The following is a 23,222-nucleotide window of genomic DNA, read 5'->3' on the forward strand; positions in this document are numbered from 1 at the left end:
GCTGCTGCTACCCTCCTCCCCCGCCAAGGACCATCAACTTGGGCCGTGTCCCTGTGCTCTCAACTTCCCTGACAACTTCTCACACAAAACTCTGCACCACACGGCACCCACGCTCTCAGCTTACCGTGCCGGTCGGCCGCCGAACAGCAGTCACGACGCGTGTGGCGTGGCCTGATTAATTGCCCGCATCGGGCTACCCACATCTCCCAATAGTCATACCCACCCAGTGCTAGTAAATCAGGCGTTCACATTCATATATACAAGACGCGCCCATCGCCTACGGGGTGGAGGAACGCAGAGGAGCGGCCTGGGAGAATAACAGAAGAATAGGCCCAACATCCACCCCCTAGACATGCACCACAATCTCTAAGACCCCTCTTCTACAGAAGGGCTGCTCACACCACCATACGGCCACAGCGTCGCACAGCGAGGCGCCGCATCTTTAGCAGCAGCCGCCCTGAGCCTTCTGCTCAACGTTCTGGCCGAGGCCCTTGATGGTCGACTTGCCGCCAGGTCCAGAGGCAATCGAGCTCGAGCCCATGCTGCAGTGTGTCAGCTTGCAGCCCCACGTTGCCCAAACTCCACACTCACCGGTCCTTGATCTGCTTGGACATGGTAAGGAAGGCCTGCTCGACGTTGGTGGCGTTCTTGGCCGAGGTCTCGAGGAAGGGGATGCCGAGCTCGTCGGCAAAGGCCTTGGCGGCGGCGTAGTCGACAACCTTTTTGGTCGCCAGGTCCGACTTGTTTCCGACCAAGAGCTTGTTGACACCCTCAACGGCGTAGCGGTCAATCTCCTGAAGCCACTGCTTAACGTTGGAGAAGGTGTCGCTGTCGGTCACGTCGTAGACGACAATGATGCCATGTGCTCCTGAGGATGGGGTCAGCGAGTTTTCCAAACGCGCCACGTCCACACTTACCACGGTAGTACGACGAGGTGATGGTACGGAAACGCTCCTGGCCAGCGGTGTCCCACTGCTTAGACAGAAGCAAAATTGGATTGGGGGTAGGGAGACGGGCGAAAGGGAATAGTGAAGTGGAGGAAGGGGAGAAGTGATGACCCACTCAATGGGGTGTAGGGGAAGAAGCGTACAAGTGTGTTACCAACATAAATGTTACCAACAATACGCGCCGGATACATAGGCGGACGGGGGTTTGAAGTTGATGCAGCATCGAACGCGTGACCATTCGTGCAAGGGAACGAGATCGATCGATCGACAAGAGCCGAGAGAGAACAACGACGACGACGACGACGACGACAGGTTGACCATTAAAACACCGTGACGACAAGGTGACCATTAAAAACACCGTGATGATGAACACCGTGATGATGAAAGAGTTGACCCAAAGACGACGACAGAATCCCCAGAGTGTTCGTTACAACGAAGTGCGACCAGTATCGACGACGACAACGACGACGACCAAAAACAAAGTATGCCCGAAGAACCCAATAGAGTTAATTTTGACACAGAGTGTGTAGGTGCCGAGTGAGTGGACGTGGAAGTGTCGTAAAGGCGTAACACATGCGGTTGATGAGTGCCCCGGATTGAAATAGCCAACAAGGATTGAAGATTATGCCAATGACGAAGATGCCAGTTGAAGAGGGTTCACGAAGCCCGGTCGGTTGACAACAAGTGATAGATGCGCAAAGCAAGTTGAAGAGTGTTCACAACAACACAGTTGAAGATAGCCCAAGAGCGAATTGCGTCGAGGTCAATGCGAGTTTCCAACAGTTTGAAGAGTGAGCCGATTAAAACAGGAGTTTCCAAGGGCGACGAGCCACCACCAGCAAAGAATGTCGACCGGTCGAAAGAACAAAGAGTCCCAATGGACAAACAGAGCCAACGCCAACAACAATGTCGCCAACAACATGGACACGGCCATTCCACACAGAGATATTCGCAGTCGAGGAGTCGATGCGCAGCCAAATCACCACAGGTGTAAAATGCCGACAGACGAAGCCGAGGTAACCAAGCAAACAGACGCAAGCAGCCGCAAAGAGCCCAACAGATCAGTTCCAACACAACGGGAGGGAACCAGCAACCGAAGGGAGAGTGAGAGCAAGGACGAGAGAGCAAGGTGAGTGTTGAGAGGTTGAGTGTGTGCGGAGTTGAGGGAGGAGAGTCGAGGAGAGGAGGGAGAGTCGAGAGAGGAGAACAATGGTCAGCAACATGCTACGCTGAGTGCGAGGTGGGATGGGCCTACGCACGATCTGGAGCTTGACAGTCTTGCCCTCGAGGTCAATGGTGCGGATCTTGAAGTCGACGCCAATGGTCGAGATGTAGCTCTCGGTGTACGTGTCGTCGGCGAATCGGAGAAGCAGACACGACTTGCCGACACCCGAGTCACCGATGAGAAGGAGCTGTGCAGAGGTCAGCAGTCTGTTTTGAGAGTGCAAGAAGGCGGCACGACGACCTAGCTCGAGCTGCTAACCGGAAAGAACAGACCACTTGTGCGCGGTGCTGCTTCCCCGGCTAAGCTGTGCTGCGGCAAGCGCGTGTTCGCGTTTCTGGGGGCCTTTGTTCCCCAGACCATCACGTCCCAACTCACCTTGAAGAGGTAGTCGTACTCGGCAGTAGCAGTCATTATGGGCAATGCTTGGAAGGCTGTTGGGATGGATGTATGCGTAGGCGAATCGCCAAGCAAAGTTGATACGAGTGCGCGTGTGTGCGTGACCCAAGGCGGCCCAGGTTCAGAAGCACGACAGCGGAACGAGGTCAAACCGGCAGGGGCGCGGCGACAAGCACAAGACGAACGAGGCCGTGAGAGTTGGGAGCAGTGGCCAACACCAATGCAATGCGCGAGATGTGCCGATGCGAGGTGGTACGTTGCAACAAGGCCGGTGGCGTGAGGGGTGGAGCGCAAGAGTTGGGTGGCAAGGGGGAGAGAGGAACGGCGTGTGGATGGCAAAGCGTGCAGAGCAGTGACGCAAGCGTGTTGCCGCAGAGGTGGGGCGACGAGGGCGAGGTTGAAGAAGGCGAGTCGAGGAGGAGCGGAGTAGTGGTCAGCACGGACTCGTTGTTCGGCGTGTCTTATCGTGCTTGTCGTGCTCGGCGACTGCTGGTGCGCAAAGCGCGGTGCAGCGCGCGCAGGCGGGCAAGCGACGTGTTTGTGGGGTGGGCAGCGACTTACGGGAAACTGGGTTGTTATAGGACGAGTTGCAGTTGTTGCTTTGACGTTGCCAAGTGTCGGTTTAGCTGTTGCAAAGACCTAGTTGGATGGTGGATACAGTCGAGGATGGGAGGAGGAGGAGAGAAAGGCGATGATGACGAGGAAGGAGAGAAGTGTGAGTGGGAGGGACGGGGGTGCAGCCAGCGAGCCAGGCAGCAAAGGGAAACGGGAGAGGATTGGTAGGGTAGAGACAAGCCTAGCGTGTGTCGTTTTGGTGGTAACAGCTGGGCAGCGGGCAGCCAGGCCCCCAAGGCAGCTGGCCAGCTGGGTGCCGCGGCACTGGCCAGCAACCGTGTGCGCGTGCGTGCGTGCGTGCACCACGGCGCACCCATCCATGCACCGCACCGCACACACACTCACTCTACTACGAGGCCGCACCCCCGGCCAGCTTGCCAGGCTTGCCCATGACTGCGCGCCTACCCTAACCCACAAAGGGTCAAACACCACCCTGTGGCAAACACAGCCAGGAAGCAGCGACGGAAGCAAATCCATCCATCCCACCCAGCACCAAGATGAGACCATCCACGCCCACAGTGACGGAATTGGACGGCGGTTGGCCGTGTGGCAGATCGTAGGGATCTGCTTACCTAATCTCCACGCGGAGTCCCCGTGCGCTCGTCCGCCAGACCGCGCCGTCATGTCGTCGCGTCCACTCTGTGCCGTCCACCCGCGCAACCGTTGCGATTGCCAAGATCCGCCGTCTCGACGCCGCAAGATACCCGACGCGCCGCTTGAAACCGAGATGGCGACAGACCAGACAGACGACGGCTTTTGATTTCGACTCGCTCGGGCGGGTCATCCGTCGCCACGGACAACCCCATGCAGCTTTTGTGTTCGTACTCTACCTCTCAACGCACGCATACACAATGACAAGCACGGCAGCAGTCGCGCCAACGTCGCTCGGACGGCGGGTGCTCGCAGCCTACCTCCGGCAACTGTCCACACGACCCCTACGCACCAAGATGATCACGTCGACCGTGCTCTTCTCCATCGGTGACTCGATCGCACAGTTCGGTATCGAGGGACGACGGCTCGGCGCAGACGGATCAGAGGTCGACCAGGCAGGCGACCCCATCGAGGCGTGGGACGTGAGTTGGTCCAACGTTGGAAGGGCAACTGACACCTCAGCCTCAACGAGCTGCCCGACTCGCATTCTGTGAGTGGAACAGCTCCGCCACGTAGCCACAAATAGCTCACACAGCAGATGGCGGGTTTATCTTCGCACCGCTCGCGCACAACTGGCTTGGGTTCATCGAGAAGATCAAGTATCCCTCCAAGATTCGCAGTGAGTGGTGGAGGTGGTCCGGCGCCGAGTGACCGAGCGACAACATTGCTCACACGACCTAGCGCTGGCAACGCGGCTGGCAGTTGACCAGTTCCTGTGGGGTCCATTCATCGTCTGCAGTGAGTTGGCTGATAAACAGGCGGTATCATACCCAGCTAACCCCGTCAGTGTTCTGGGGCTGCAACGGCATCCTCGAGGGCAAGTCGATCCCCGAGGTAAAGCAAAAGGTCGAGATGGCCTTCCTGCCAGTGTACATGCGCTCGATGTGTGTCTTTGGCCCGACGGCAGCGATCAACTTTACCTTGATTCCGCCACAGCACCGTCTGACGGTCGCACAGATTGTTGGTCTGGGTGAGTAGTGGCGTGTCGCAGCGCCTTCTTGGCGTTGGCGTTCGGCATTCGGTGGCCCACAGCACATCCGCACGGCGTTGCTGACATACATGCCCAGGATGGAACACGTACCTCTCCTACCTCAACCACGTGAACAACAAGCGCATGGCCGAGGCCAACGCCGCGCTCACGTCGGCGCAGGCGCTCGAAGCCGGCGAGAAGGCGCTCGCGCCCGATCTCCCCGCACTGTCCAGCGCCGAGGTGGAGGCCGCCGAGGCCGCCATCGGCGAGCTGCGTAAGCGCCGCGAGAAGATTCGCGGGGAGGAGGGCGGCGGCGCGACAGGAGCAGGGACGCGCATGGGTGTGGCGTGAGCAGCAGCCAGCCACAACGCGGCGCTCTCGTCCCTCCTCGTTATCGGCCCTAATCTTGAACATTACTGCACTGTTGTACTACCCACTCGTCGCATGCCGTGCATAGATCCTAGACGTCTTGTCATGCATAGATAGATCTTGAGCTTTCAGGGGCAACTGGGGAAGTTGCTCGTCGAGCGGTGACCTCGGTGATCGCCACAACTGGACAGCCAGGCTGAACTCCTCTTGACGTCTCGCACCCGCACACGGCACGCTCTCGCACCCTGACACAGCACACCTCCGAGGCCTACAGCCTGCAGACGCCGCACACTGTCCACGGCGCAGCATGCATACACATGGCGGCGTATCACCCCACCAACGTCGGCATGACCGCAACGCCACGTCATTCTACTCGATGCGTCGTGCCTAGGGCTCAATAACCGCATCCGCTCACAACAATACCACCACTCTCGACTTCAGCAGCACTCATCCACCACCCACAAACCGCACCAACACGCACGCACACATGCCCTCGCTCCTCCTCTTCACCGGGCTCCCGCTCGACGTGCGCGACCCCGAGCTGAACGTGGGTAGCCGCTTTGGTCTGCCTAGAGGATAGCCGCTGACCCGCGCAGGAGCTGCTCGTCGCCGACCCCTTGCGCCTCGTGCCGTCCAGCGTCATCGTGACGGCGCTGCACAACGCCGCGGGCCAGTTCCTCGGCACGTTCCTCGTCGAGGTCGGGTCCGAGGCTGATGCCGAGCGCGTGCGGCGGCAGTACGGCGGGCAGATCATCGACGGGTGTGAGTGCGAGCGCGCAGTGATGGCTCAAATGGCAGCTGACACGCCGCAGCGCACACGATTGCCGTCCAGCACGTCCTCAAGCCGACCCAGCCGCATCCTACCGCCGCGATCCCCGCCCCGGGCCAGCAGCAGCAGCAACAACAGCAGCAGGGACAGAAGAAGCAGCCCCAGCAGCAGCAGCAGGCCGCACAGGCACAGGGCAAGGCGCCTGGCCTGAGACTCCTCCAGCGGCTCAACAAGGGCGCGGCGCAGGCCGGCGCGGCGCCGTCGCGCGCCGAGAGCCAGAAGCAGAAGCTGTGAGTGGCAACAGTGTCGCGGCGCGGCGCTGACACACGCAGGCTGCTGGAGAAGCAGCGCGCCGCAGTGAGCAAGGGCAAGAAGGGCGCCGCGAACCCCGGCGACGCGCTCCTCTCCCGCCTGGCGAAGGGCAAGGCCGCCGCGCCGGCACAGACAAAGGCAGGCAACAAGAAGGGAGCTGCTGGCGCGCAGCCCAAGGCCACGGCGGCCGCGACGGCGCGCAAGGCGGCCAAGAAGAAGGGCGCTGGCGGCGGCGCCGACAAGGTCGCGCGCGCCAAGGCGGCCGCGAGCGACCGCATGGACGTCGACGCCGCTGCGAAGGCCAACAAGGCAAAGCCCGAAAAGCCCAAGCCCAAGACCCAGGCCGACCTCGACGAGGAGATGAAGGCGTACGAGCGCCAGCGCAAGTTTGCGACCGCATAGGCTGGGCTGGGGGATTCAAGTGGGGAAGGAGGAGAATAGAGACAGGCAGACGCAGACGCAGACAGACGCTGGGCCGGGCAGACCATGCTCGCTCGCTACACATGCATAAAATATACCACTGTACGAACAACCCTATGGGCGCAGCCGCGCGGGCGGCTCCAGCGGATGCCGCATCCACGTGCCGCCGCAGATACACGCGCTGCGCCATGTCCTCCGCCACGCGGCCCACGGCGACGGCGTCTCGTTGCGCATGATGCTCGAGACGGCAATGGCCGTGCGCGCGCCGCAGCGGTCGCAGTGGGCCGTTGGGCGCTCGCCGATTGGCGCCGCGCTCGCCCCGTCGCGCTCTACCTCGACGGCGGGGTGCACGAACAGATTCGACGGCGTGGGGATGGCCGACAGCGCGGCCGGGACGAGGCTCTGGATCGGGCCAATGTCGAGCGTGAGCAGCGACGCGCACGTGTCGGCATCTGACGGGCGCGGGCCCTTGCCCAGCGCCGCGAGTACATCGCCCCATACCGCCAAGTCGACGCTCTCTCGCACCAGCGCGTCGGCGATGCGCTCGGAAGCCACGGCCGTCGCGTTGTTTGACCTCGCCGCCGAGCTCTCCGGCCCGCGGATGGGCCGGTCGAGCGTCGACACGAACTTTGCAAACGCCGCCAGGAGGGCGACGAGCCGCGCGAGGATGCGCCGCAGGAGCGGGTGGATGAGGTACAGCAGTCGCGTAGAGCCCTCGGTGATGGCTTCGGACGACGCCCACTCGGACTGCGCGCGCTCCGTTATCGCGTCGCGACACGTGCGACCGACGACGGACAGGCCCCACTCGAACACATCGACGAGGTTCCAGATGGAGTCTAGAGGAGTCAGCTCGCATACCGTTTCCTCGCCCGAACCGCACTCACCCAGGTCAAACGTGATGGCCCCATTGTTCTCGTCACCGCAGAGGAAGAAGATCTGGCTCGCCTCACCCATGCGGATGAGCTCGACGGCAAGCGACTTGCGCGGGTCGTCGGCCTGCGCCCACACAGCGACCTGAAGACGGAGGATATGCGGCACGTAGCTGCGCGAGTGCTTGATGAACATGTCCAGCGCCTTCTCAAGGATGGCCTTTGCGAGGTCGTTTGCGTCGGCGTGGGGGACGGTTGCGAACGCCGCGCGAATGGCATCGCTCCAGTCGACGCCTTGGACGACGGCGAGCTCGACGCTGCGTGCACACCGCTTGGCCACCTCCTTGATCGTTTCTGACGGGGTGGGCGACTCGACCTCGAGCCGCGGCGACGGGACGAGTCGCGGGCGCGAGCCGACGCTGAGCAGCGCCACGACACCCATCTCGCCGCGCTTCGGGCCCTGGCTGGGGATGATGACCGCGTCGCCAAACGCGAGGCTCGGGTCCAGCGCCACCTCCTCGCCGACGAGGGCCGACCACCGGTCGCCGGTGTCCATGGCGTTCCCGCTGCCGGCGAGGTTGACGTGCGAGAGGCTCAGTCCCGTGGGCGAGGAGATCAGCGCCAACGCCAGGCTGTGCGGCGGCACGTCGGGGAGAGGAGCGAGCGCGACGATCACGGTGCCCTCGGGCGACAGCGCCGTCTGCTGCGCCTTGGCGGCCGGGAACCAGTCCATGGCCTGGGGCCCATCTGTCGACGCTCCAATCTCCTTGAAACCGTCCACGACCGTAATCTTGCGCTTACGCAGCTCGCACAGCTCGAACCGCATACGCTGCCGTGGTGGCAGGGTGGGCTTGAGGCTCTCCTCGACGTCGCGGTAGACAAGGACGACGCCGACGCCTTCGTCAGCGTCCTTGGCCTCCCCGCCATCCCCAGTCCCATTCGCGTGCGTGCTCGCACTGCCGCCGTTGGGCAGCGACACAAACGACACGTACTCGAGGCGCGCTTCCGGCGTGCCCGTGCTGTTGTCAAACGGCGGGGGTCTCGGGCGGGGCAGCGACGGCAGCGGTGTCGTGGCCAGGTATGGCAGCTTGTTGGCATCGAGCCCAAACTCGATTCTGATGACGCTAACCTCGCCGTTCGCCTCGACAGCCGCCCACACGCTGTCGTTGCCGCCGACCATGCCGATCCATCCGCGCTGCGCGCGGAACGCCGACGTCCTCGGACCAGGGTTCGTGAGCCCGGCGTAGCTGCGCACACCGATGGGGCACCGGAGCGAGTTGAGCTGCCAGCTCATGCCGTTCGCGTGGTCCGCGAGCGCGGTACCAGTCAAGTTGTCGGCGGGGTTGGACGCCGACGAGTGCGTGTCGAGGATCACTGGCGCGGGAACCGGGTGAGGATGGAAGAGGTAGATGAGCTCGGATGTGAGCACGATCGACGTCGGTCCGCGGCCGGCAGCAGCGGCGTACGAAGGGGGCGGGGTCGGGCCGAAGGCCGGCGCGGCCTTGTTGCCGCCTGGTCCGAGGCGCGTGCGTGGGGGATACACATAAGTCATGGCGAGCGGGGGCGACGACAGGGGGAAGGCCGAGAGCGGCATAAAGCTGCCTGGGACGGAGGACGGCTCGAGCAGCGAGCCGCCGTAGACCATGAGGTCGCCCGACTCGTCAGAGCGTGCCCCGATGCCGAGGTTGGTGTCGTTCAGCTCGGTGGAGCGGAAGCTCGTGATCCACGCGCCGTCGGGCGAGATGGTGAGCTTCTCGGCGCGGCTGAACGGCGGCGGGATGGGCAGCGCGCGCGGCGGCGTGTCGGCAAAGACGGACGTCACGACGTGGTGCCGCCCGCTGGCCGCGGTGGAGGGGTACACCAGCGCCGAGGTGAGCGGGTGGAACGCGGCGGCGTATCTGTGTGCGTGTTAGTAGATACACAGAGGAGTTGCTTACGGGTTGGGCTGGACGCGAGACGCCTCGCTGAGCCTCTGCATGCGGAGCAGGCCCTCGCGAGACGTCTCGGCCGGGTCGGGGTGCTCGCCGTTCGCGGGCGTGCTGACGTTGACGTCGACCATGGTGCAGGCGTTCGGTGTCTGTGTGACCAGGGCAGGCCTGGGTCGAGGATGTGCTCGTTGGTGAGCTCTGCGTGCAGGGTAGATGAGTGATGGTTCGTGGACAAACAGTTCGTTGCCGGTAGCTGGAGCAGCAGGACAATGGGACCGAAGGGATGATGGACATGAGGTATGACATTTTGCTCCCGCTCGCCTTTGTGGCGGCTGCGGAGAATACGAACAGAAGGACAGTTGATGCTATGGACGGACAGTGATCCAGTGACACTACTTGGAAAGCGCGAGCATGCGCAGACAATGGGGCAGACAGCATGGTATGACAGCGGGAACGACAGTTGGGGGCGAGTCGGCGCGAGGACGCAAGCCTGCACTCGATCACGCCGCCTCGCGCTTGGCGGCGACATCCTCGGCGAGCTTGGTCGCCGTCATCGGGCACGTCCCTGCTGATCAGCGCCAGGCAAGCAGGCAGAAACTCACTGCCAACAGCCGACTGGAACGCCTTGGCCTTCTTCGACAGCTTGAGGAAGGCGTTCTCCGGCCTGACTTCCTTGCGTGTGACCGCCCTGACCACGGCGAGGACCTCGGCCTGGAAATCCCAGCCCTGAGCGTCAGCTCGCTACCACGTTCGCAGCTCACGAGACCGTTCAGAGTCTTGTTCTTGGCGCGGTATTTTGACTGCGCCGAGCGGTTCTGGGACTGGCGCCTCTCTCCGGAACGGTGACGAGCCGTCTTTGGTGCGGCTGGGGCGGGCGGGGCTTTGGCCCGCTTCCTCGAGGAGGTGCGGGCAGTTGGGGTGGCCGGCATGTACTCGTCCTCGGAGTCACTAGCGGGCGACACAGACAACGATTGCTGGGGAGATCCGGGCGAGGAGTACGTGTCGAGAGGCTCGACTTTGACGACCAGCATATTGTCGCTGCTCAGCTCGTCGACCTCTTCGTCGAGGTCCATGCGGCCGGCCTCGGAGCCGCGGTGGGTCACAGGGAGGGGGCCGATGTGAAAAGCCACCTCGTTGCACTGATACGGTCAGCACTGATCGACCTGGGAATGACGGTACTCACCGTTGGTGCGGGGGGCTGGTACGGGGCGGGGCTGTGGATGTTGAGGTGTTGTTCCACGTCCGCGGGGGTTGGTTCCCAGAACTGCAGCTGACCGCCATACACCGGGGCCGCGAGGCTGTAGTAGCCTGGGGACGTGGGGTGTCCCCCAAACAGTGTACGAGGGTCCACTGTGGGGGAAGGGATGGAGTGCACGGGTGGGAGGAGGCGGTCGTCGAGGACGTTGTCGCCGAACGCGCTATCGGCGGGGGTACGGTTGCTGAGGAGGTTGTCGCTGGGGGAACCGCCCGAGAGTGTCACGTCGAGAGACCCGGTCGGTGAGCAGGCCTACGGTGTGAGCTTGTTGTGCACGACAAAAGGCTATCAGTAGCTCAGAAGACTCACCGACCGCACGTTGTCGCGTGACCCGTCCATCTTGGGATCACCATGTCAGCTCAACATGAGGTGAGCGGCGAGTGACAGATACTCACGGCGAGAGGCGTGGAGGGGATCACCACACGCAGAGGCTGCCAGGAGACCATTGTGGTTCCTCAACAAGAATGAATGTGTGTGAGCGAACAATGAGCACACAGAGGGAGAGACAGGGGGATGACGGGGGGGGGGGAGAGAGGGAAGACAGGCAAGGTGAGGAAGACGAGGAAGGCGAGGAAGACGGCTCACTCTTTAACAGCCACACCCCAGCCCTACCAGCACCACTCGCAGACTCCGAGTCTCTGCGCCTCGGTCAACCCGGTTAATCAAAGGAGTGGGCGTGGCGTGCAGATCATCAGTGTTGCTGCCTCGAGGCAGGCAGGGACAAACAAACACTGACGCGCAGGGCTTGTCTGGCAATCTTCTGCCACACTATCTGTCCAAGGCATATCATCCGGCCTTTAGATTGCAAGGGGGTGTAATGGGGCGTCAGTCTCAAACTCGCCCCCGCAGCCGCGGTGGCTATCACGAGTGAGTGCAGGGGTAAGCAACGGCGATCATCACCTCGCAGCCGGCGACAACTACGGCCTGCTCGGCAACCTGCATCGAGGCCGCGACGCGCCCGGGCGTCAAATTGCACGGAGGGCTCGGAGGGCTCGGGCCGCGCAACGTGGTGAGTGAGTGGTGAGTGGTCCGTGCGGGGCGGGGCGTGGTAGAGGGCGGGCGGCGGCGCTGCCTCACTGCAGCGCGCAGACGCTTGGGCCGTATGTACCGACAATACCACGGCGCTTTGGCCTCATACGCCCGCCGTGTCCCGAGCCGTTTCGGACACGACACGGGTACACGGGCGCGCGCGCGTGAGGTCAGTGCTTGAGAGGGGCGTGGGCGTGGGCGTGGGCGTGGGTGACGGCTGGAGGCTGGACGATGGGGAGGGAGGTGGTCGCTGGTCGCTGTGGCACACAAACTCCAACGGCAGTTGGTGGTGGTGGTTGTCGATGCATGCACCTGCCACTCTGGCGCACGCTCTCACGATTTGGGGTGCTTGCATAAACGCGGGACGGGTTCTAATGGAAAGCGAAACGCGCGACGCGGGGCCGCAATGTGAATGGTGAAACGACCTTATGACGTATGGGGCAATTTGGGTAGTGCTGCTGCGTGGAAGTAAGGCCAAGGCAAGGCAGGCTGGCGGCAGTCAGGCCAGGCGCTGTAGGCGCGTGCGAGGCACCCGGTCCACGGTCCCCTCAATTGTGCAACCCGGTCACACCCACGGAGAGCAAGAGCAGAGACTGCAAGCATGCATGAACCCTGGAGCCGTGGAGACATTTACATGCCAGGCAAGGCAAGTGCAGAGCCAAAGGCAAACTGGCAACGGCAACGGGCTGGCTCTGTGAGCGAGCGACAAGGCGACAAGGCGACGTCCTCGCTCGCTACTCACGACACGAGTGTCCCAGGCAAACGTGCACGTCGCCGTGTCGCATACCCCCCCTTGCCTCCTTGCCCCCCCCGCTCCGCGTCGACGCCTTGACAACCTTACTCTTGTACTCTCTTCCTCTCCCACTCTCACCCTCAGCCCACCCCACCCCCCCCTTCCCCCCGACTTACCCTGGTACAACCCTAAGCAAGCAATCGCACTCTCAAACACACCCACCGCCCATGGCCAGGTGAGTCTCAGTTTCCGACAAACACCCATCGCTCCGTTACTCCTTTCACCGTCCAGTAACTCACCACCACGCCCAGCATGTCGCACGCAAACGGCTTTGCACTCCCCTCGCTCCCCAACACGTCGACCTCGTCGCTCCTCGACGCCGTGGTTGGCGGCCGCACCCAGCCTGCCGCCGGCGCGCCCCAGCTTGGCCGCCTCGCAGAGGAGCCGCTCGGCGACGCCAGTGCACGTGTCAACCACCGCGCCGGTAACCACCACCACAACAACGGCGGCAACGGCGCGCCGCAGCAGTCCGAGGCCGACGTCGCAGAGCTCGAACGCAAGCTCGAGAAGCGGTGAGTAGCAGCACGCGCGGGCGTGGGTGCGTGGGCGCGGGCAGCAGTCACAGTAGCTGCGTGCGCATTCCGACGACGCCGTCACGTAACGACGACGGCGCACCGCCCAGGCCCACCCACCCACCCCTTTGCCTAGCGACGCCTCTCGCTGACCTTGCTCCCAGGCGCTCGCTCATCCCCCACCTCGAGAGCGAGCTCGCCGCGCTCGAGGCGCAGATCAAGGAGGCCGAGGCGAGGCTCTCACGCGCGCAGGCGAGCAACTCGCCCACCAAGTCGTAAATGTGAGTGTGGGTGTGGGTGGTGCGATGTGCTCCAGCGTAGCGGGCAGCGGGTGCACTGGGCCGCCGTCGGCGCCCCTCCGGCGGCGAGTGCGAGCGTGATGCCTTCTAGCGCGGACCACCATGCATGGCGCGCGCTCGGCGCACGCTCGCAGCGGCCTTCCTCGCGGCCTTCGTCGACCGCTATCTCCGCCCGTACGCGTCGTCGTAGCTAACAAAAGGCTAGATAGACGCGGACACGTGTAGCGGCCATCGCGGCAACCCAAACATCAACAGCCGCGCGTGACCGTGACACACTGCGACAGACTCGAGGCCAGGCCAGACGGGTCCGAGCTGCGCGGGTTCTCCCAGTACCAGTTTCAACATCAAGCATTGCCTCCCAACCCCCCTGCCCACCTACACCTCACTGGGTATCATTGTTCCTTTCTCTTCCTCGTTAAGCGTCCGAGGCTTGTATATGCTGTACCGCTGTAAGCAGCACGATGTACGCTTCCGAGTGGTGGTGGTGGTGGTGGTGGTGCCGGCGTGGGTGAGGGTGGGGGTGACGATGGCGGTGATGGCGGTGCTCGGACGCGTGGTCTGTGCTGGGTGCGTACGGTGCGTGCGAGTCGGGCGGACTGCGTGTCTTGCGAGATGGAGATCCGACTGCTCGATCGGACGCCAAAGTGGTAGTGGACGGGGTGGCACATGGCGAGCCAGTGGCTGTGGCAAGTCGATAGACGCCCGCCATCAAGCGCCGCTGCACCACGATCCCCAGCGAGAAGCCGAGACAGAGCTCGAGCCGATAGCTCTTGGCCGCCGGTAACCACACACCAAGCCACGTTTAATCAGTGACGTCGCGCGTCAGTCGCAGACGTCACATCGTCATCGTTCGTGTCTCACCGACACACCGCCAACAGCTCTGAGCTTATCGCCACTGCGTGTCCCACCGTCACTGGGTGCGCGTACGCGTACGTGTGGGAGGATTGCGACGCCAGTCGTTCCGTCAACAGCATCGACGACACGGACATCGTCGTGATCATGTTCGCGGCTCCAGCGTGACCACGACCTACCTACTCACCCAACACACAGATAAGGTACCCACTGGGAGGAGGTGACGCTCGCGGACCTCGGGCCTGGTTGGCGTGCGCTCGCTGCAGCAACTCCCGCTCCCGCGCGTTCCTGCACGCCGCTGGCTTCTGTTGTTCTCTGAAGAGTGAGCGGTGCGGTGCACGCCAAGAACGCGGGCGAGGAACGGCACGCCGCTCACCTCGCGACGGCGTCCAAGTGAGCGATGAGCGAGCGACACTGCAATTGAAAGATCGCGCGCCACGAGATTATCACGCGGTGATAAGTTGGTTGCCGCGAACGAGGCGGAGGAGGCCGCACCCGCGAACGGGCGAGTTTGGCTCGCTGTCGACTCGGCGCGTGCCAAGATGTCGCTTGTCGCCGCCTGCAGCCTGCACGGGTACGAGAGCGTACGACGGGAACCGCGTAGATGCTTTCAAGGCCGCCGGTGAGCTCGACGCCGAGATTATCGACGAAAGCCTCGGCGAATGCCAAGTTCCGTGTGTTGCCGCGCCGACCCGGCCATGGCGCACCGCACATTGTTTACTCACCGGGTTGCTCGCCATCCCACAGGCCACTGGGCGGAAATCTGCAAGTTGTGCAGCATTTCCGGGGTGCACGCGATGCGGAGATACGCAGAGTTTGTAGCATGCTCTTAGCAGCTTTGTGCTGCGCAAGAACCGAGAAACAGTGGACTGAAGGTAGTTTACGTAATACCCCTTGCCCCGGCTAGGGCCCCCACTCGAGCGAGCGACCTTGTCGCCGGGGTCTCATCTTCTCGCTTGACACACTAACATCCATCGCCGCAACACACCCACCACCCATGCGCCTCTCGCACCCCCCGTCTCGGCTCTCCCCGCCCCCCGGGACATCGGTGCACGACCTGCTCGTGTCGGGCGCGCGCGATGGCGGGCCGGCTGGCGCCTCGGGAGCTGGCTCGGGGCACGGCGCATCGTCGTCTGCCGGGCCGAGCACCGCGGCGAGCGCGGGCTCGTCGACGCCGTCTAAACGAAAAGAGGAGGAGCGGGTCCCAAAACGCGGCTACCGCGCTTGTGTGAGTGGTGCTGGCAGCGGCGTGTGGCGCAGCGTGCGGCCTGGCGAGGGCGAGGTCGACCATAGCCGCCATACTGACTCCCCAGGTCCACTGCCGACTGCGCAAGGCAAAGTGCGATCTCGGCGACGTCAATGCGCCATCCGAGCCACCGTGTACGCGCTGCAGGCGCGAGCAGCGCAATTGTGTCTTCTTGCCAAGTGTGAGTACTACTGCTACTGCCGAGTTGCGATAGATGGTAGGGAGTGGTGGGCCGGAGGCAGCGGAGACGCCACGAGCTGACAAACAACCAACAGAAGCGCCGCAGAAAGGCAGCACAGGACGATGAGCCAGAGATCTACTCTGCTGGCGCCGAGGCCAACGGTGGTGGCAGTGGGGGTGCCGGAGGAGGCGGGGCAGCAGGATTCCAAACACAACCAATGCCCGCTTTCACCGCGACGGGCCTTAGCTCGCTCGCCGGCCCGAGCCATGCCGCGGGTGCCAACGGCGGGGGAGGGCTATCGCACGGACATGGCGGCCAGGGCGCTCACGCGCACTCTCTCCCGCATGGGCAGCTTCATGGAAACCATTTAGCCGGCGAGTGGGCTGCGCCGCGCCCCCAGATGCCGGGCCAGGTCGACCTTCACCACTCTGGCGGCAGCAGCGGCGCCGGTGCGCACCAGCACCAGCACCACCACTCTGGAAACGACGGCTCGTCTCACGGCATGGCATCTTACCCGGCCGCTGGCACCGGCCCAAGCACCGGTGCCAGCGGTGCGAGTGGCAGTGCGGGCGGCTGGTCATCTGACAACCTCGGCCTGTTCGACCACAAGCCGTCGCCCCTGTTCGACCCGCCGTCGACCAAGACCGTCTCCTCGATCGGGTCCGTGTCCACCGAGTCGCCCAACCACCAGGGACGCAGGCGCCGGAATCCGTCAGAGCCGGATGCGACGCGCCGCATCGTGGTCGCAAGCTTCAACAATGAGACGGACGCGCTCGAGATTCTCGCCAATGCCGCCACTGATGCCGATGGTGATTCGGGCCCCGAGAAGGGCGACGACAGCGCGGCGGCGAGGAACAAGCGCGTCGCGTGGGACGACGAACGGCCGCGCTCCATCGCCGACTTTGTTCTCATCAAGCGTGGTGTGCTCGACGAGGAGAGACTCGAGCAGTTGGTGGAGATCTTCTTCCAGCACCACCACCCTGTGTTGGTGAGTTACGTGGCTTTCGATGAGGCACGCAGCTCACGCCCCAGCCCATTGTGCAAACGGTTCGCATCCCGCACACAAAGGAACAGCTCGCAAGTCTGTCCTACACCGACCCGTTCCTGCTTTGCTCCATTGTGTGCGTCGCGTCCCACCACCACCCGGATCTCGGCATGAAGGATATCCATGAGCGGACGTATGCGCTCATCCGCGAGACGATCGCAGATTACTCGTGCTCGGGCCTCCAGCCCAGCATTGGCTTTGTCGAAGGCGTGCTCATCCTCGCCGAGAACCTGCCCGCCGAGCGTCTGTCCTCCAAGTTTACGGATATGGCTGGGCCGACGCGCGAGACCCATGGGCTCGGGCTCCACGGAACCGAGAACCGCCGCGCTTGGGCATTGACAGGAACAGCCATTCGAGCGGCGTACGGCCTGGGGTTGGACCGCCTCGCCCTCGAAGACGGCGAGCAAAATGTCGACCTTGAGCGGGCACGTGGGGTCTGGACCTGGTGCTACCTTTACGATCGAACGCTTGGGCTCCGCACGGGGCTGGCATTCTGGAGTCGAGGCCCCGCAATCTGTTTTAGCGGCTACTCGAGCATATCGCAGACGGGTGAGGCGGCAGCGGCGATTCACTTCCCCTACATGATGAACCCGACCTCGGCGACCCCGGGCGAACCGCCGACTCTGGTCGACGTCAACGAGTCGGCATCCATGATGCAGGCACATCTCGAGCTCACCCAGATCATGACCAACGCGCATGACATCCTCTTCTCCACACCATCGCGGACGTCGGCTCTGGTGCGCAAGGGCGAGTACTTCAAGTTCCTGGAGCACTTTAAGCGTGCCCTCGACTCGTTCACTGTCACCTGGAAAGACAAATCGTGGCGCGTCGACAGCGTGCGCGAATTGACTTGGTGCACATATCACTTTGTCCGGCTCTATGTCTCGGCCTTTGCCTTCCAGGCACACGTGCAGCGAGCGCAGGAGCGCGCCGAGCAGGAGCGTGAACCTCGGGCAGGCGCCGTGTCCATGTTTCCCCGAGGCTCGGCGACAAGCCCCGACGCGCTGTTCATCTACGACTCGATCGACTCGGCGCACGAGATTCTGCACATCTGCATCCGACTCGCACAGTCGGGCGTGCTGCGCTACCTTCCTAGCCGGTACCTCATCAACTTTGCATACAGCGGCACGTTTGCCCTCAAGGCTGCGTACTCTGGGGCTGTGGGAAAGGGCGACGCAGCCAAGACTATTGAGCTGGTTGACCGAGTTTGTGCAGCTCTTATCCTCGCCAGCCCCGACAAGGACCACCCTGCGTGCCGCTACGGTCAGATGCTGCGGCTCTTGTCCAAGCGACTGGCTGAGCTCAGTGATGCGAGTGTGAGTAGTGGCGTCGTGTGTGTGGATTGTGTACGCCTCTGACAGCTCCACAGGCTGTGCCCTCGCGATTCCCCACGCCCGAACCTTCCACTGCGCCCGACATGCCAGTGCTCCCCATCCAGATGAGTTCGCTGTCTGCACTCGCCAACGAGCAGATGGCGCGTGATACTGGAGATGTCGTTGGTGGAGGCGGAGTCTTGGCTCAAGATCCAGGCACCACCAACGGCGCAGCAGCCTTGTTTGACCTCACCCAAGTGCCTGCCAATCTGTTTGATGTCGATGTCGACGTCGGCTTCAACCTCGACGGGTTCTGGGACGACTTTACCCTTACTGATAGTGGTGGCTTCCCGTTCCGATGAGCGCGGACATGTGTCAGCAAGTAGTACTGGTGCGTGACTTTTGTCATCGATAACGTGGCGGCATTGTTTTGTGACGACGGCTGGCGGCGGCGGCGGTGACGGAATGAGGCGGTGTAGGCGTCGTTGTAATATCTGTCTGGGCACGTTTGTATGTAGCTGCTGCGGCGACTGGCGGCGACTGGCTGGCTATTGGACTGTATTTGGCTGAGACAAATGTAACTACACAGTGACTGGGCTTGAACTGGGACTGTGTGACGCGTACAACGCTAGTGGAGCTGTTAGACTGGGTGGGTGGGGTCAGTGGCGGGGAGTGTGTTTGTGGATCGACATCCAGGGCTGGACGGCGGCCAGAGTGATGGGAATGTAATAGAATGAATGGGCACGAGGAGCTGTCGTCGTGCAGTGTGCCGTGCCGTGCCGTGCCCGTCGTAGCTGTGACGTGAAACGTGCAGTCTCTGGCAGTTGTTCCCATAGATGTGCATAAGTCGACTTGCGTATGCACCGAGGCAAGGCAAGGGTGCAGGTGCCAAGAAGCAGTGCCAGGGGAGTGCACAGCACCACCCAAAATGTCGCCGTCTATGACGCGCACCCCCCTTGTGCTTGTTCGGCTGCTCCGGCTCTACAGGGCACACCACTCCGGGGACCCAAAGTTGACCGACACCACCACCACCACCACCCACAAATGACCGTGCGTCGCCGCTCACGCGTCAACGTTTGACCCACCCCACCCCCACCTTCCCATCACTTTGTCTCCACAACAATACAACGACACTCCCAGTCACATATTAACACCATCATCTTACTGCCCCTGCTACGACAAGCCCACACGTACGCGTCGGCGACACGACGCAGACCAAACAACCAGCCATCACGACGACAACAACAACACTGACTCGCCCGCTCCCCTCGCCCCCGTCCTCACCCCCAGCCATGGCCGACGCAGCTGGGGGACCGTCGACGGCGGCAGTACCAGCGGCAGCGACAACAGTGCCGCCAGCACAGCTCTCACCCCCGAGCGCACCTCCGCCCCTCCCTTCGCCCGACCTGCCACCGACGCCCGGCGAGGGTCCAGCGCGACCATGGGTGCATGACGACGCGCGGCTCTATTTCCTCCCGCCGACCATCAGCGCGCCTACCCCGGCACCGCAGGCACTCATCAACGACCTGCTCGACGTGACCCGCGACTACCGGGACTTTGTCGACACGGTCGGGCGCATCGAGTACGAGTACGGGCGTGCGCTGTCTGCTGCCGTGAAAAAGTTCGAGTCGCGCCTCGACCAGGTCCTCCTTCCGCTGCCTGGCGCTCGCAAGCCGCCGCAGCCGACGCTCGTCGGCGCCATGCGCGCGCACCTGGTCGAGATCAACGCCACGGCCAACCTGCACCAGAAGCGCCCGGCCGCGCTGGGCGCGCAGCTCGTCCAGCCGCTGACCCACATCGAGAAGCGGGGTGGCGAGAGCGCGCGCCGCCTCGGCGCGTGGTCAAAGGACATTCGCGCGCGGTGGGACGTCGGGCGTGAACACGTCGATGGCGCACGCTCGAAATACCACACGGCGGTCAAGGAGCACGACGCGGCGCTGATGCGGTTCCGGACCGTCGCGACCCCGCCGCAGGACGGGTCCAAGATCGACGGCGACTGGGCCAAGCTCGAAAAGGCGACCAACGACGCCGAGGTCACCCGCGCTGACCGCAAGCGCGCGTACCTCGTCGCGCTGGCCGGCGAGGGGCCCGAAGGAGGCGGTGGGCAGGATCTTGCTGAAGGCGGAGGCGTCGGCGGCTGGGGCGAGGAGGCGAGGGCGCTCTATGGCCATGTGCACACATCGCTGCTCGACTTGCTGAAACACCAGGCGAGGGAGGACAGGGCACACGCCGAGCTGCTGGCGACGATTCTTGCTCGCGTGCCCGAGAACTATGAGGCCGTGTCGCTCGCGACGGACGAGGACCTATTCTTGGACTGGAACAAGACTGGGAAGAGCATGGTTAATGGGTACGCCACCGGCGTGCCACCTGAGTCGCCGGCTTCGATGCTGTCCCCACCGCTCATGTCCCCGCTCGCGCCTGGCTCGTCGCCGTTCTCGAGCCCAGCGCTGTCCATGGGCTCGGCGCACACCAACGGCGGGAGCCACCAGTCGCTCACGTGCTTCAAGTACGTCCCGCCGCCGTCGGCGCGCGAGGAGAAGCCCGAGCTCAGCACCGACAAGCGCGACGACCGTAACTGGCTCGTCAACAGATGGGTCAAGAGCTCCGCCGCGCTGACTGCGATCGTGGGCAACGACGGCGTGGACCAGGGTATCCTTGGCGCGAAGCGTGAGTTGGTGGATGTAAGGGGCAGCGCTGACATTGCAGGGAGAGAGCTGGATGCATTGCGAGAGCAGTGCACCACGTACTCTGCCGACCGCGGCCTCGGCGATCCAGAGGAGATGTGGGAGCGCAGGCTCGCAGTCATCCGAGACCTTGGCGTCATTGAGCGCAAAGTGGCTGTCGCGCGCGCCGAGATTGCTGCGATCGAGGCGGTGCTTGGACGTGAGTTGGAAGGTACACGACGATTCCCAACTGACCGTGCAGCGCTGCCTGGACCCGAGATGGCACACGACTTCAAGGAGCGCGCTTTCCCCACCCCTGGCCACTGCGACGCGTGTGGAGAAAAGGTGTGGTCACCACTCAAGCCTGAGCTCGCCTGTCGATTATGCGGCATCGCCCTACACGTCAAGTGCGCGCTTCACGTCGATCCAGAATGTACCGGCCTGAAATCCAACCGCCGACGGTCGCAGCACGGCCGGATACGGCGGTCGATAACCAGCGGCGCGCTGCTGCTACGACGGCAGACAGTATTTGGCTCCCCACACGATGGGCCACAGGAGTATGCCACGACACAACAGGTCCGCCTCGAGCCAATACGAGATGGCGACCAGACTGTGTCACCGTTCTTCTCGGACGACCACATCGGTGTCGTGGCGGCCGCTGCTGTCGAGGAGATGGCCGCCGAGGAGGCCGCGGTGGCAGCCACGCCACCGACACAACCGGTACCACCACCGCCCTCGGTCGCCCTTGCACGGGTACTCTACTCATACCCTTCGGCTGGCGGGCCCGAGATCACAGTCAGCTCGGGCGAGGTGGTACGCGTGGTGGAGGACGACGGGTCGGGGTGGATCAAGGTCCGGCGTGGTCTGCAGGCCGGCGACGAGGGGTTGGTGCCGCGCACCTATGTCGACCTCGTGGGTGGGTCGGTCCCGCCGCAGGACGGTGCGGGCGGCCTGTTCGTCGTCGCCCTGTTCGACTTCCCGCCACCCTCGCACACGCCCGGACAGGGGGAGACATCGGTCAAGCAGCACTCGATATACGAGCTGTCGGACGAGGGCATGGCCTTTGACGAGGCGTGGTGCGAGCTTTGCGTGCCCGATGCCAGCGGGTCAGGACTCCGACTGCGCGGCGTCGTGCCAAAGACGTACGTCAAGGCGATCTAATCGTCGGTATGCCGGTGTGTGCACGACGCCCCGCGCATCCCGAGGGCCGATGGGCACAACTACTGCACGGGCCGGCCCGCGCCTAGAACTTAGAGTTGCGCATAAGCGTAACCAACCAACTGTATAACACTGTGTGCACACGACTGTCTAACGTGTATAATGAATGCCATGCGCTTGTGAATACCGTGCGGGGTGGTGTACTGCTGCCACTGGCAATGGAGTGGCAGTGCTATGAGAGTGGATCGCCGAACCAGAGCGCACTAATCTGACTCGAGTGGCATGGCTTTAGTGACCGCTTGGAGGCTCGGAGTCGTTGAGCAAGCAGACGACACGCGTCCTGACAATTGATATTGATCTGATGATTGATCTGGTTCGTAGCTTACCAAGCCGACTGAAACCGGGTGTGACATGGTATGCAGTTGACTCCACAAGCCCACTGAAGCGAGTCGACAAGGCAACGAAGCGAACCACACCCAGTCCGCCGGGCTTATTTATACAGCAGTCGGCTCCGACATGACGGCGCTAATCAACTCTGATAATACATCCCGGGGTTTAAGCGCGTACCAAGGCCAGCCAAGCCGTCTCCACGCGGTACACTGGTATCGATGAGCATGGATACCTCAATGACGCCGTGGACACGCGCGCGCGCGTCATACAGACGGGGCGGGGCACCTTGGGCACGCAGCAGCCAAGCCAGCCTTGGCGCCATCCGCCACGCGTGCACCGTCCATCGGACATGGCCGCGGCCCATGTGGGTGGCGAGGAGGTCGGCAAGACCGGCGGGCAGGGCCTCGCTCCGTAGTCGCTCCGAGCTCGCTATACCCGCTTATCCCCCCATCTGGAATGAAAACACCAGCACCCAGCCCCAGGCAAGCCCAATGAGATCATGGCCCGATCGCCACCTGTTTGCTCGCTCGGTTCACTCGGCACCACCCTCGGTCAGTGCGTGCCGTGTTCGCGTGCATCCGTGCTGCTGGCTGCTGGGAGCAGGCGCTGCGCTCCACTCCCGAACCGAAGCTCTGCTCTGCTGCTGTTCCGGGATGGGAACCGCTCGCTGCCTGCCGCTGCCGCTGCCGTTGAATACGCTGCGCTGGGAAATGCCGATCCGGCCAGGCCACCTCCGGCTGCGGCTGGCTGGCGCTACGCCCTGGCCGAGGGTGGGGAAAAGGTGTGTCAGCGAAAGAGACTGTAACGAGGACAAGCAGACGGTCGGAGGTCGCACTCAAAGTTTCTCTCGGCTTTGGCCGAGCGAGCGTTCAAGCTGGGCTAAATCAATAGGGGACCCCCACCTGCAACATTCAAGCACCGGGCACCACCTCGGCGCCCGAGGTGGATGCTCTCTGCTGCGGTTCGGCGCTTGCTCAGCGCGTCATGCGTGTCGTACGCTGCTCCTGCTGCTTCA

At 63.2% G+C, this 23,222-nt stretch overlaps 8 protein-coding genes across 8 annotated transcripts; 5 read left to right on the top strand and 3 right to left on the bottom strand.

The window, feature by feature from the left end:
- Nucleotides 1–227: 227 nt before the first annotated feature.
- On the bottom strand, nt 228–3,340 carry ypt1 (GTP-binding protein ypt1). Its single transcript, XM_062767230.1, has 6 exons — nt 3,130–3,340; nt 2,548–2,603; nt 2,207–2,359; nt 918–975; nt 592–868; nt 228–542 (listed from the first exon to the last, which is right to left on the bottom strand). The coding sequence occupies exons 2-6, from the start codon at nt 2,581–2,583 to the stop codon at nt 443–445; spliced, it is 624 nt and encodes a 207-aa protein (XP_062623214.1). The 5' UTR covers nt 2,584–2,603; nt 3,130–3,340; the 3' UTR covers nt 228–442.
- A 636-nt stretch (nt 3,341–3,976) lies between these two features.
- SYM1_1 (Protein SYM1) lies at nt 3,977–5,298 on the top strand. The gene is made up of 6 exons (XM_062767231.1): nt 3,977–4,256; nt 4,297–4,324; nt 4,373–4,453; nt 4,516–4,572; nt 4,622–4,804; nt 4,902–5,298. The coding sequence occupies exons 1-6, from the start codon at nt 4,035–4,037 to the stop codon at nt 5,153–5,155; spliced, it is 825 nt and encodes a 274-aa protein (XP_062623215.1). The 5' UTR covers nt 3,977–4,034; the 3' UTR covers nt 5,156–5,298.
- Nucleotides 5,299–5,610: 312 nt separating this feature from the next.
- LOC62_01G000771 (uncharacterized protein) lies at nt 5,611–6,656 on the top strand (the record flags this gene model as incomplete). Its single annotated transcript, XM_062767232.1, has 4 exons — nt 5,611–5,720; nt 5,770–5,935; nt 5,986–6,232; nt 6,275–6,656. The coding sequence occupies exons 1-4, from the start codon at nt 5,661–5,663 to the stop codon at nt 6,654–6,656; spliced, it is 855 nt and encodes a 284-aa protein (XP_062623216.1). The 5' UTR covers nt 5,611–5,660.
- A 115-nt stretch (nt 6,657–6,771) lies between these two features.
- LOC62_01G000772 (uncharacterized protein) lies at nt 6,772–9,714 on the bottom strand. Its single transcript, XM_062767233.1, has 3 exons — nt 9,481–9,714; nt 7,559–9,441; nt 6,772–7,510 (listed from the first exon to the last, which is right to left on the bottom strand). The coding sequence occupies exons 1-3, from the start codon at nt 9,600–9,602 to the stop codon at nt 6,789–6,791; spliced, it is 2,727 nt and encodes a 908-aa protein (XP_062623217.1). The 5' UTR covers nt 9,603–9,714; the 3' UTR covers nt 6,772–6,788.
- A 257-nt stretch (nt 9,715–9,971) lies between these two features.
- On the bottom strand, nt 9,972–11,065 carry LOC62_01G000773 (uncharacterized protein; the record flags this gene model as incomplete). The annotated part of the gene is made up of 5 exons (XM_062767234.1): nt 9,972–10,036; nt 10,074–10,197; nt 10,233–10,610; nt 10,655–10,978; nt 11,036–11,065. The coding sequence occupies 5 exons, from the start codon at nt 11,063–11,065 to the stop codon at nt 9,972–9,974; spliced, it is 921 nt and encodes a 306-aa protein (XP_062623218.1).
- Nucleotides 11,066–12,617: 1,552 nt separating this feature from the next.
- On the top strand, nt 12,618–13,855 carry LOC62_01G000774 (uncharacterized protein). Its single transcript, XM_062767235.1, has 4 exons — nt 12,618–12,723; nt 12,800–13,060; nt 13,225–13,341; nt 13,565–13,855. The coding sequence occupies exons 1-3, from the start codon at nt 12,716–12,718 to the stop codon at nt 13,337–13,339; spliced, it is 384 nt and encodes a 127-aa protein (XP_062623219.1). The 5' UTR covers nt 12,618–12,715; the 3' UTR covers nt 13,340–13,341; nt 13,565–13,855.
- Nucleotides 13,856–15,208: 1,353 nt separating this feature from the next.
- ARO80_3 (Transcriptional activator ARO80) lies at nt 15,209–18,500 on the top strand (the record flags this gene model as incomplete). The annotated part of the gene is made up of 5 exons (XM_062767236.1): nt 15,209–15,439; nt 15,525–15,638; nt 15,733–16,626; nt 16,671–17,999; nt 18,053–18,500. 5 exons carry the CDS (start codon nt 15,209–15,211, stop codon nt 18,356–18,358), a joined length of 2,874 nt encoding a protein of 957 aa, XP_062623220.1. The 3' UTR covers nt 18,359–18,500.
- A 585-nt stretch (nt 18,501–19,085) lies between these two features.
- On the top strand, nt 19,086–22,003 carry Prkcq (Protein kinase C theta type). The gene is made up of 3 exons (XM_062767237.1): nt 19,086–20,663; nt 20,703–20,879; nt 20,922–22,003. Exons 1-3 carry the CDS (start codon nt 19,289–19,291, stop codon nt 21,818–21,820), a joined length of 2,451 nt encoding a protein of 816 aa, XP_062623221.1. The 5' UTR covers nt 19,086–19,288; the 3' UTR covers nt 21,821–22,003.
- Nucleotides 22,004–23,222: the final 1,219 nt, after the last annotated feature.

Source organism: Vanrija pseudolonga, chromosome 1 (assembly GCF_020906515.1).
Source record: "Vanrija pseudolonga chromosome 1, complete sequence".
In the NCBI taxonomy this organism is placed as follows: domain Eukaryota; kingdom Fungi; phylum Basidiomycota; class Tremellomycetes; order Trichosporonales; family Trichosporonaceae; genus Vanrija; species Vanrija pseudolonga.

Excerpts from the sequence above, each read along its gene's own strand:
- SYM1_1 (XM_062767231.1), top strand. The coding sequence starts at position 4,035 with ATGACAAGCACGGCAGCAGTCGCGCCAACGTCGCTCGGACGGCGGGTG. Across the intron at positions 4,325-4,372 it reads AGCTGCCCGACTCGCATTCT|ATGGCGGGTTTATCTTCGCA; the intron begins GTGAGTGGAACA and ends CTCACACAGCAG. Across the intron at positions 4,573-4,621 it reads GGGTCCATTCATCGTCTGCA|TGTTCTGGGGCTGCAACGGC; the intron begins GTGAGTTGGCTG and ends TAACCCCGTCAG.
- LOC62_01G000772 (XM_062767233.1), bottom strand. The coding sequence starts at position 9,602 with ATGGTCGACGTCAACGTCAGCACGCCCGCGAACGGCGAGCACCCCGAC. Across the intron at positions 9,442-9,480 it reads TCTCGCGTCCAGCCCAACCC|ATACGCCGCCGCGTTCCACC; the intron begins GTAAGCAACTCC and ends ACACGCACACAG. Across the intron at positions 7,511-7,558 it reads GGCCATCACGTTTGACCTGG|ACTCCATCTGGAACCTCGTC; the intron begins GTGAGTGCGGTT and ends TGACTCCTCTAG.
- Prkcq (XM_062767237.1), top strand. The coding sequence starts at position 19,289 with ATGGCCGACGCAGCTGGGGGACCGTCGACGGCGGCAGTACCAGCGGCA. Across the intron at positions 20,664-20,702 it reads GGGTATCCTTGGCGCGAAGC|GGAGAGAGCTGGATGCATTG; the intron begins GTGAGTTGGTGG and ends CTGACATTGCAG. Across the intron at positions 20,880-20,921 it reads GATCGAGGCGGTGCTTGGAC|CGCTGCCTGGACCCGAGATG; the intron begins GTGAGTTGGAAG and ends CTGACCGTGCAG.
- ypt1 (XM_062767230.1), bottom strand. The coding sequence starts at position 2,583 with ATGACTGCTACTGCCGAGTACGACTACCTCTTCAAG. Across the intron at positions 976-2,206 it reads AGACTGTCAAGCTCCAGATC|CAGTGGGACACCGCTGGCCA; the intron begins GTGCGTAGGCCC and ends CTTCTGTCTAAG. Across the intron at positions 543-591 it reads TCCAAGCAGATCAAGGACCG|CATGGGCTCGAGCTCGATTG; the intron begins GTGAGTGTGGAG and ends GACACACTGCAG.
- LOC62_01G000774 (XM_062767235.1), top strand. Across the intron at positions 13,061-13,224 it reads GAACGCAAGCTCGAGAAGCG|GCGCTCGCTCATCCCCCACC; the intron begins GTGAGTAGCAGC and ends CCTTGCTCCCAG.